This window comes from Oncorhynchus masou, chromosome 31 (assembly GCF_036934945.1).
Source record: "Oncorhynchus masou masou isolate Uvic2021 chromosome 31, UVic_Omas_1.1, whole genome shotgun sequence".
NCBI classification, from domain to species: Eukaryota; Metazoa; Chordata; class Actinopteri; order Salmoniformes; family Salmonidae; genus Oncorhynchus; species Oncorhynchus masou.
In genome coordinates, this window is record NC_088242.1 from 42,722,611 (window position 1) to 42,734,953 (window position 12,343).

General features: G+C 41.7%; 1 protein-coding gene across 1 annotated transcript in view; it reads right to left on the minus strand.

Moving 5' to 3' along the window:
• Nucleotides 1-7,596: 7,596 nt before the first annotated feature.
• Nucleotides 7,597-12,343, minus strand: part of LOC135525196 (MAGUK p55 subfamily member 2-like) — a 28,801-nt gene continuing 24,054 nt past the window's right edge. Inside the window, exon 11 of the mRNA XM_064952928.1 lies at nt 7,597-8,729. Within this exon, the coding sequence (XP_064809000.1) occupies nt 8,553-8,729 (177 nt within the window). The 3' untranslated portion in view covers nt 7,597-8,552. The remainder of the gene's footprint in view (nt 8,730-12,343) is intronic.

Sequence of the window (12,343 nt, forward strand, 5' to 3'; positions counted from 1 at the left end):
AGGATATTCCATGCGAGAAATTGCCAAGAAACTGAAGATCTCGTACAATGCTGTGTAGTACTCCCTTCACAGAACAGTACAAACTCTAACCAGAATAGAAAGAGGAGTGGGAGGCCCCGGTGCACAACTGAGCAAGAGGACAAGTACATTAGGGTCTAGTTTGAGAAACAGACACCTCACAAGTTCTCAACTGGCAGCTTCATTAAATAGTACCCGCAAAACACCAGTCTCAGCATCAGCATCAACATTGAAGATGCGGCCCTGGGATGCTGTCCTTATAGGCAGAGATTAGCTAACACAACGTGCCATTGGAACACAGCAGTGATGGTTGCTGATAATGGGCCTCTGTATGCCTATGTAGATATTCCATTATAAATCAGCCGTTTCCAGCTACAATAGTCATTTACAACAATAACAATGTCTACACTCAATTTCTGATCAATATTATGTCATTTTAAAGGACAAAAAAAAAATCTTAAAAAAAAAAATCAAGGACATTTGTAAGTGACCCCAAACTTTTGAATGGTAGTATGTATGTATGTATGTATGTGTGTGTGTGTGTGTGTGTGTGTGTGTGTGTGTGTGTGTGTGTGTGTGTGTGTGTGTGTGTGTGTGTGTGTGTGTGTGTGTGTGTGTGTGTGTGTGTGTGCGTGTGTGTGTATGTATGTATGTATGTATGTAGGTATGTAGGTATGTAGGTATGTAAGTATGTTGCAAATTCACATATAAAGTCAAATGCACACCATCAAAGAGTGAAACCCACTCTGACTCTCTGTCAAGTCACTCAGTCAGAAAAGAAAAGCAGAAAGGTAGTGCCGAAAACATTTGAGACCAAAAAAAGGGCTCGAGGCTGACGCTGCTAAATTTGTGAAATGAACCGACTTATGTGCTAATAGTTCTGGTACTGCTTGTCCGAGTGCTGTGTCTGTGAGAGAAAACAGAGAAAGAGGCCTAATATTGTGGCTGTATATTGTGGCTGTATATTGTATGAAATACATTTCATACCTACTATAGTGGAATCATTAGGGAAGGGAAGATTCGGGGGAACATTTAGAAGCTAGGCTAACAAATCATTAGATTGTCTTTTATAACACATAGTTAAGGCAATAGCCATCTACTAAACATTTATACAGTGCTTTTTATTAAACACAAGTCATCATGTATTACAATAAAGGTCAATTCGGGGACTGTCTATGTATTTGAATAATTGGATCACTGTTTATTCGCTTCTGAATCAGTCTCTTCAGCCCAGAAAGTGGGTTTAAGGAGAAACTCTGGTGTGGGATTACATTACATCGCCACCACCACTGAAGCCTGGAAAGTCCCGCCTATCTCCAGCTTATTTCATTCGCTGAAAGGCCCATCGCTTCTTATCAGAAAGACGCGTGTGTCACTGTCAAACGTACCACAGCGGTAGAAATCTATGCGCATTCACATAAACTAGTCCCTGCATCGTTCTATGACAAACACAGAATGTTGTATATTGAATTCAATAGAAGAAAACAGAGATAGGCAGAGAGAGAGAGAGACTGTCAGTTCCTTAATGTAGCCATTGGCTGTATTATACAGTCAAAACATTAAGAAACTTGCAGTCTCTTGCTCTCTTTCTCTCTCTGTTTTCTTCTATTGAATTCAATATACAACCTTCTGTGTTTGTCATAGAACTAGTGGCTAAAATGCCAAGGCTGAATTTTTGTCCCAGTCCGCCCCCGCCTCAGAATTCTATTTTCTGTATTCTCCACATAGACAGAGACCTATCACAACAACAGACTATGACGGACACTGACAGTTGGTTACTTGGTTCAATAAAGTAAGTCTTTATTTTTCTGTTTCATTCTGTTTGTGATCTACACCCCTATCAAAGGGAAAACAATGAATTTAATTTAACACTCAGATGTGGATGTACTGGATACTACACATCAAATCAGTATGTGAGCAATAACATGAGGTTATAAATATTTTAAAGACAATATCCTCATGTAAAAGTATAAAATATGATGCATTTGGTGTACTATTTATAGGGCTAGGTTAAAACTATTATTTTGATCTCATGGATGGTCAGTCCTTGCGTCCATAGCTCTGTCTATGAATTTGAGAGTGGTTACATTTCTCCAGCCCCGTCCTTCAGCTGTTGACCGAAACAGTGCCGGGGTGTTCGCTTTGGTGGTGTTAGATCTGCAAATTCCCCTTTAAGTCTGTCTGCCCCATTTCTTTTTGTTGCTGTTATATCAGCAGATTTTCTACCAAAGCATTTCAACACACCTCACACAAGACTAAAATAGTTTATGTTATTAGAAAAGACTCTCTTCTTTTACCCCCCAAAAATAACAAATGTAGCGTCACTAAAGCACTGAGTTACACAATCTCATTCAAAAGAGCACATTCACTGTTTTGACCTGCACAACTTCACCTGGCAAGAGAAAGATCTCTTAAAATAATTATTAGATTATAATAATATAGTAGATCGGCCAACCGGGAAAAAGTGTTTGAAAAAAATGTTTCTTGTTAAAAGCCGTCATCCGGGGGCCTCCCGAGGTGCGCAGTTGTCTAAGGCACTGCATTGCAGTTCTAGCTGTGCCACTAGAGATTCTGGGTTTGAGTCTAGGCTCTGTCGCTGCCGGCTGCAACCGGGAGACCTATGGGGTGGTGCACAATTGGCCCAGCGTCGTACGGGTTAGGGGAGGGCTTGGCTGGCAGGGATGTCCCTGTCCCATTGCGCACCAGCGACCCCTGTGGCGGGCCGGGCGGAGTGCACGCTGACATGGTTGCCAGGTGTATGGTGTTTCATCCGACACATTGGTGCGGCTGGCTTCCGGGTTAAGTGGGCATTGTGTCAAGAAGCAGTGCGGCTTTGTTGGGTTGTGTTTCGGAGGATGCACGGCTCGCGACCTTCACCTCTCCTGAGTCTGTACAGGAGTTGGAGTGATGAGACAAGACTAACTACCAATTGGATACCATGAAAAATGGGCTAATTAAATTAAACACAAGTTGTCTATCTATGTATAACCAACATTGATAATAAAATAAATAAGTCCATCAAAACAAATGTTCTTCCAAGAAACAGTCAGACACTATAAGTGATAGTTCACATTAAGAACATTTGAAAATGAAGTGTGAACAGTAATCAGTACACATTATTTAAATTATATAAAACATTTCTTAGAGGACTAAATGAATACTTACTGATTGTGGTCTATGCTACAAAGATCACGAACAGAATATTTCCAACATCTCAGACAATAAACCATTTAAAAAAAACATATTTGATAAAAACATGGCAACAAAGAACAAAGAAATGAAAGCTGACAGTAAAATATTCCATTCTCGGAGTATGAAAATAGATCATGTGCTGCAACCAGGTAAATTCAACAGAAGGATGCATTGTTGATTGCTGTGTGAATGTCTTTGCGTGTGTGCCTATGCATTCATGCATGCATTTGTGTATATTTATCTCAGATCATGTATTTCTATTGCTATGCCATCTTACTTTTACAACAAAGAACATTAATAAGAATAAGTACAGTAAGATCAACAATTGTCAATTATTTACAATTGTATGATCATTTGACCAAATATACAGAATTTCATATAAAGAATAGTTACAGTTGGCCATAAAATGAAACACTGAATGTAAACATTGCAGTACATCGTTTTTGTAAGGTTTGGTAAGGCCCCAATTTTCTTTAATGAATAAATATTTGGTAAGGCTAAGAATGTTCAGTGAACTCCTGGTAGTATAACAATATTCATTATACTCCAAGAACTCCAATACAGTATCTGCTAAATATATAAGCCTACTTCAACCTATATAACACACTGTCACTCGTATCACTCACATGCTACATACTGTACCTCATTTTTGTTAATATCTTTTTTTATAAATTAGGCTTATCATTTTGACAGAAATTACAGTTCAACATCATGTCTGTGGAGGAACTATAATTTGTGCAACAGTCTACCATGAGGCAAACCCCTTGCACTGGAGCATCTGAATGGGCCCTTTACAACAGGCCTCCAACCAATACCCCATGAAAGTGATGCGTTCCTATGTCATACGTCCGTATCCATGTCCCCTGGGCCCGGTTCCCCAAAAGCATCTTAAAGGAGAATTTCATTATTTAGGAACCTAATCTGTAAATTTGTGATGTACTGTAAATGGCATGCTATAGAAAGGTCCAGACACTTTCACTTGGTTTTGAGAAACTTACACGAGCAGCGATTGACTTTCTGAGTTCCAGGACGTCCAAAGAACACAAAACAACCACCTAAATACGTCTTTTTACAAACGGCAAAGCTCTTAGCATCGTGATGCAGGTCTTTAGAATCTTTACAAATGACATTGCGGATAAAGTTCACAATGACACAATGTTATAATACATTTTGTGGTTTGGGGCACTGACCATAAGGGGTGTGGGGACCAATTGAAAGCAAATAAATAAAACAACTTCTTTAAATCAATAATATACATATTAACAACTGCAACAGTGAAGGAATGTGGGGCCAGAGTAAAAGTCAGTTGGGGGGGGAGGGGGGAAAATGTCCATACAGAAGCATGTAAGGTAAATAACCGTTGAGGGGGTGTGGGGAGGAAATGTCCATGGGGGAGTAGCAGGGGGGATCCATGGGGGAGTGGCAGGGGGAGATGGAAGACCCGTCAAGAAGTGCAGGACCCAGGTACATATGGACGAGTTCAGACCCATGGCCGTGAGCTTTGTAATGAGCTTATAGGGCACTATGGTATTGAACGAGCTGTAGTCGATGAGCAGCATCCTCACATAATAATATGATGGCATATTGTTTGTGCATTGCTTTTGTCCAGGTGGATAAGGGAAGTGTGCAGTACAATGTGGATTGCATTGTTTGTGGATCTGCCAGGGTGGTAGGCGAACAAGAGAGGGTCGAGTGTGTGGGGAGGGAGGTGTATGGTCTTTGACTAGCCTCTCAAAGCACTTTATGATGACAGAATGCCATCTGCCATACGGCCTGCCATACACATTGTCTGGCAGAATGCCATCTGCCATACAAATTGTCATCGTGGGCCTTCCTGGGCAGCTCAGGGTCATTGTGCTCAAAACGCGGGAAAATGGTGTTTAGCGCCTCCGGTAGGGTGGCATTGGTGACCTGCCACACATGCCTTGTGTTTGACCCACTGAATTGCTCCTCCACTTTGTCCCTATACTTGTGTTTTGCCATCTTAATCGATCTGAGTAGGTGTTATTGTACTGTTTAACCAAACTATTGTCCCTGGTATCCTTGCCCTGTTTATAAGCCGCATCGCTCTCTTTCAGTTTTCCTACAAGGCTGCTATCAATCTGACGTTTTTAATTCAGGAGCGTTTTGAAAGACACTATTGGTATCACGTCATCTATGCATTTCCTTATGAATCCAGTGACTGAGTCGGCGTATTCATTGATTTTATCTCCAGAGGTGACCCAAAACATATTCCAGTCCATGTGATCAAAACAGCGTGAATTCTGATTGGTACAACTCTGTACAGACCTGTCCCTGGAACGTCCTTCTTGAGTTTTTGTTTGTAGGTGGAGAGAAGCAAGATGGAGTCATGGTCGGATTTCCCGAAAGGAGGATGGGCCTTATACCCATGTCGAAAGGTGTGTAGCAGTGGTCAAGAGTAGAATTTCCACGAAATAGACAGTCGACGTGTTGGTAATAATTTGGGTGCACAGCTCTCAAATTACTTTTGTTAAAGTCCCTCGCAACAATGAACGTTGCCTCCGGGAATGCGGTCTCCAGTTTGTTCAGGGTCTAATGAAGATCTTTGAGATCCTTTTTGGTGTCGGCTTGGGATGGGATGCCTGAGAACTCTCTCGGTAGCTAAAAAGGGCGACATTTGATGACCAAGTATTCCAAATAGGGGGAGCAGATGCTCGCAAGTTCATGTACATTTCCTCCATCGCACCATGTGTTATTGGTCATAAAGCAGAGCCCAACACCTTTGCTCTTGCCAGAGAGAGCCTGCTTCCTATTCTTCAAAATACACTAAAAACCGCTAGTTGTATATAATCCATTTGGATGTCGGAGGAAAGCCAAATCTCAGAAAGGTATGTTGCAGGATCGGATGTCCCTCTGGAAGGAGATCCTCACTCTGAGTTTGTCAATTTTGTTAATTTAATGACTGAACATTGGCGAGTAATATGCTCGGTAATGTAGGACGGGGCGCACAGCGTCTTAATCTCACTAAGATCCCATGATGTCTGCCTCTCCGTTCGTGTCTTCGCTTCCTACTCTCAGGTAGACCTCGCAAGCAGCTAGGCGCCTCGCCAAAGAAGCTAGTCCATTGTTTCGATTTCTCATGGATTCGGGGAGGTCGGGTGGACGGTGAGTACCAAGTGATTCATATTCTAATAGTTCTACCCGGGTGTATTTAGTAATGCATGAAGTAAAATGTTATGAAAATTTGAGAAAAACAGTAGAAATACACAACAAAAAGTAGAAACCTGTTTTATCAGAGCTCGAGGCGAGTCGCCCTTGGTCGGCGCTATCTTAACCACCCACTCATTCAAAGATCTCCGCTAAACATAGAGTTAAGATGTTTAGCTGTCTCTCTGTGACCACCGATAATTTCAGAACGAAGTCGACTACAAATACAAAGTTGGCAATGTCTTTGTTACAAACAAGCAAATGACAAACAATGCTTCAAATGAAAACTAAGATGACTGCATTAAAAGATAAATAATATAGGCTGCATAGGCCTATTGTCACGCCCTGGCCATAGAGAGGCTTTTATTCTCTATTTTGGGTAGGCCAGGGTGTGACTAGGGTGGGCATACTAGTTTCTTTATTTCTAGGTTTTCTGTTTTTCTACGTTTTGGCCGGGTATGGTTCTCAATCAGGGACAGCTGTCTATCGTTGTCTCTGATTGGGAATCATACTTAGGCAGCCTTTTGTCCTTTGTATTTTGTGGGTAGTTATCTTTGTTAGTGGCACTATAGCCCTAGGAAGCTTCACGGTCGTTTCTTTGTTTCTTGTTTTGTTGGCAACATTTACACAAATAAAGGAAAATGTACGCTCACCACCCTGCACCTTGGTCCGGTCATTTCCACCACAACGACGACCCTAACACCTATATACAGTTTTTCAATCATATCAAAATACATTTTACGTTCAATCAGGTATATTTTGCTCATTTTAGGTTAAGCTACTCTTTGTAATTTTGGCCTCACTATTTGTCATTATGTGTAGCAACATGTGCAATGATCTGCCAAATTTTGTGCATTATTATTGGATACGTGTTAGAATAAGCAGCCTCAATATTTGCTGCCATATGTGGAAATATCTAAAGCTGATCCGAGAGCAGACTTTCTTTCGACCCTATCAGTATCCACACATGCTCCAACGACGCATTTAGCAAACATTCTCTCTGTGTGGCGTTTTGGGAAACGCATGTAACATATTCGGCCGTTGTAGGAACGATAGAAACGTTAAAAACACTAGTATGCCTAAGTTACTATTAGGAAACTATTGGGAAACCTGGCCCAGATCTTTTGAATGGTAATGAAGACTTTATAATCAAATTCAGGAAAACAATGTGATTTAAGATATTTATGATATAACATCATATTCATTTTTGTGATTTAGTCATATCAATGCCTTCTCTAAAAATATTTGACGCTCAAGAAGTAAGACACATGGCAGAAAGGTAGAAAAGTCTCCTTTGAACTTCGTCTCCTGCTGCTTTGACAGCATGCCGGAGCATGCATGCTCTAGCCGAGAACTTACTCGTTTCCTCCTGCAAATAGGCATTTCTATTAAGATTTACATGAAACATTTTTACTTTTACTCTTTATTGATGCCAAGTTGTGGAAAGAACTGTAGCCTGGATCCCTTCATCAAACAAACGTAAACTATTCGGGTTTCACCAACAAAAAAAAACATTTCCCATCAACAAATGCAGATCCATAATGTCAAGGAACAAAACTTATGATATGTCGGGTTGAATGTGTCCCTCACTATCAAATAAGTGTTTAAAACACATTTTTATCCAGGGTCTTCCGGCTGTGGGCTGCCATTGTAGATCACACAGTAGCTAACTCTCACAGTAAGAACTTGTTACTTACAGGCTGTTTGATGTGTTGTATATTAGATTACGCTGTTTTTGTTAATGAACATTGCCAGCCGGTACTTTTTTTAATGCAAAAAAAAAAAGGATTGTAGACCTGGCGAGCTGCCGAAAGATTTGTTGTTCTAATGAAACGGATTTCACTTTTCGGCTCCATGCTTCTTCTTGGCCATCAAATACATTGAAAACCATCTTATGGTAGAGTATACAATTTCACATATATCTTAAATGGCCACGTTTTCATGACTTGGACGATGCAAATTTGAGACTCATTTTTAGCCTACAAAACAAGGGAAACGGAACTAAAATTGACGTGACTTTCACATCGTATAGCGTCATACGCTGCTGAGGGAAACTCCACTCCTTTACAATTTACTCTCTCCTAATTGGTCCCACTCTACCTGCCAACTCCTCAGACCTTTGACCCCTATTCTGACCTCCTGACCTCTAGCCCTGACCTCTGATTGATTGGCCTTTAGAAGACCCAGCTGACAGGAACCCACTGCTGCTCTGAGCTCAGTCTCTCTAGTGCCGTCTTCAGGTTGCAGAAGGCTCCCTCCAGGCTGTTGTTGATGATGTTCAGGTCAAAGAAATGTCCGTAGGCACGCTGGATCTTCTCGCTCTCATCCAATGTCCTCTTCAGCTCAGAGTCCTGCATGGGAGGAACAACATGGTGATGATAGTGGTGATAGAGGTCTATGATAGAGGTCTACGCCCAAACAGTTTCTAAAAATGTTTCTCTCCAGAAATAAGTCTCTCACTGTTTCCGCAAGTCATAGACCCCCCCCCCCCAGCTCCCAGCTGTGCCCTGGACACCATATGTGAATTGATTGCCCCTCATCTATCTTCAGAGTTAGTTTTGTTAGGTGACCTAAACTGGGATATGCTTAACACCCCAGCAGTCCTACAATCTAAGCTAGATGCCCTCAATCTCACACAAATGATCAAGGAACCCACCAGGTACAACCCTAAATACATAAACATGGGCACCCTCAGATATTATCCTGACCAACTTGCCCACCAAATACACCTCTTCTGTTCTCAATCATAATCTCAGCGATCAGTCCCTCATTGCCTGCATCCGTGGTCAAACGGCCACCCCTCATCACTGTCAAATGCTCCCTAAGACTCTTTTGCGAGCAAGCCTTTCTAATCGACCTGTCCCGGATATCCTGGAAAGATATTGACCACATTCCGTCAGTAGAGGATGTCTGGTCGTTCTTTAAAAGTAATTTCCTCACCATCTTAAAGAAGCATGCCCCATTCAAAAAATGTAGAACTAAGAACAGATATAGCCCTTGGTTCACTCCAGACCTGACTGCCCTCAACCAGCACAAAAACATCCTGTGGCGGACTGCACTAGCATTGAATAGTCCCCGCGATACGCAACTCTTCAGGGAAGTCAGGAACCAATACACGCAGTCAGTTAGGAAAGCAAAGGCTAGCTTTTTCAAACAGAAATGTGAATCCTGTAGCTCTAACTCCAAAAAGATTTGGGAGACTGTAAAGTCCATGGAGAATAAGAGCACCTCCTTCCAGCTGCCCACTGCAGTGAGGCTAGGAAACACTGTCACCACCGATAAATCCACGATAATCAGGAATTTCAATAAGCATTTCTCTATGGCTGGCCATGCTTTGGCTGTGGCTGCCGCAATCAACCCCCTCTTCAAAGGGGGTGACACTCTAGACCTAAACTGCTCAAGACCGATATCCATCCTGCCCGGCCTTTCTAAAGTCTTTGAAAGCCAAGTTGACAAACAGATCACCGACCATTTCGAATTCCACAGCACCTTCTCCGCTGTGCAATCCGGTTTCCGAGCTGGTCACGAGCGTGGCTGAGGGGCACCCAAGGTACTAAACGATATCATAACCACCATCGATAAAAGACTTGGGCCAACTCTCTTCTCTGTATATATCAACGATGTCGCTCTTGCTACGTCCTAGATCCCTAAAGATTGGAAAGCTGCCGCAATCAACCCCCTCTTCAAAGGGGGTGACACTCTAGACCCAAACTGCTCAAGACCGATATCCATCCTGCCCTGCCTTTCTAAAGTCTTTGAAAGCCAAGTTGACAAACAGATCACCGACCATTTCAAATCCCACAGCACCTTCTCCGCTGTGCAATCTGGTTTCCGAGCTGGTCACGAGCGTGGCTGAGGGACACCCAAGGTACTAAACGATATCATAACCACTATCGATAAAAGACTCGGGCCGACTCTCTTCTCTGTATATATCAACGATGTCGCTCTCAGGGTGATTCCCTGATCCACCTCTACACAGACAACACTATTCTGTATACATCTGGCCCTTCTTTGGACACTGTGTTAACTAACCTCCAAACAAGCTTCAATGCCATACAACACTCATTACGTGGCCTCCAACTGCTCTTAAATGCTAGTAAAACTAAATGCATGCTTTTCAACCGATCGCTGCCTGCACACGCCTGCCCAAATAGCATCACTACTCTGGACGGTTCTGACCTAGAATATGTGGACGACTACAAATACCTAGGTGTCTGGCTAGACTGTAAACTCCTTTCAGAGTCCTATTAAACATCTCCAATCCAAAATTAAATCTAGAATCGGATTCCTAATTCACAACAACGTCTCCTTCACTCACGCTGCCAAACATACCCTCGTAAAACTGACTATCCTCGACTTTGTTGATGTCATTTACAAAATAGCCTCCAACACTCTACTCAGCAAACTGGGTGCAGTCTATCACAGCACCATCCGTTTTGTCACCAAAGCCCCATATACCACCCACCACTGCGACCTGTATGCTCTCGTCAGCTGGCCCTCGCTACATATTCATCGCCAGACCCACTGGCTCCAGGTCATCTATAAGCCTATGCTTGGTAAAGCTCTGCCTTATCTCAGCTCACTGGCAAGCGTAGCAAGCGCTCCAGCAGGTATATCTCACTGGTCATTCCCAAAGCCAACACCTACTTTGGCTGCCTTTCCTTCCAGTTCTCTGCTGCCAATGACTGGAACGAATTGCAAAAATTGCTGAAGTTGGAGACTTTTTCCTCCCTTACTAACTTTAAGCATTAGCTATCTGAGCAGCTTGCCGATCGCTGCAGCTGTACACAGCCCATCTGTAAATGGCCCATCCAATCTACCTACCTCATCCCCATATTGTTTTTATTTACTTTTTTTGCTATTTTGCACCTCAGCATTTCTACTTACACTTCATTACCTGCACATCTATCACTCCAGTGTTAATTTTCTAAATTTTAATTACTTTGCTACTATTTTCTATTTATTGCCTTACCTCCTCACGTCATTTGCACACACTGTATACAGTATTTGCTTTTTTCTATTGTGTTATTGACTATGTTTGTTTATTCCATGTGTAACTCCGTGTTGTTGTTTATATCGCACTGCTTTGCATTATCTTGGCCAGGTCACAGTTGTAAATGAGAACTTATTTTCAACTGACCACCTTATCACCTTATTCTCAACTGGCCTACCTGGTTAAATAAAGGTGGAATAAATCAATTATTATAAAATTACGGACAAATATGACTTATGACTTATTTGCGTACAAATAATTGTGCCCATTCAAAAAGCGTCTGAGAGTAGGGGTGCTGATGTAGGACTGTACATCAGGTCAAACTGATACTATGACATGACGAGACGGTAACAAGGGGTGATGTAACACTGAGTGGTACACAGTCATAAATTAATTGGTGTTAATAGGCTTATTACAGTTTTTCTCAATTGCTAAAACACAATTACTGAAACCTTGCTCCATTTCCTGAAAACATTAAACACAAAACCTCATCTTCATGCACTATTTACATGACCTCTGACTCCTCTTGCAAAATGAAACGTTCGCCTCAAAACAGTTTTTACTGTTCAAAATCAAACACTGCTCTCAAATCATAAACAAAGTGATCAAAATGATATACACTCTCAAGCAGTCAGTAAACAATACACAGAAAAATAGAAAACACATTGTTCAAAACATACAATTCTCAGAGAGAAGTACATTTTTGTTTTCGTTTGATGAACGAAAACATGTTCTATCATAGTAGCTCAAAATTGATCAGAAAATACTACTCTGCTTTGCTCTTTGCAATTTTGTTTTTTGTTCTTCCTCCTCCTTGTGCCCCTATTTTTACAGTACTGTACCCTGCATCTCACAAACTTGTCATTTGTCTCTGTGATACTGTAATTCTTGTTCTTTGTTGATATGAACCTGCAACCAGTCAAAATCTATTAAGCAGCCAGTACTGTTAATAAATGGAAAGCACAATGTTCA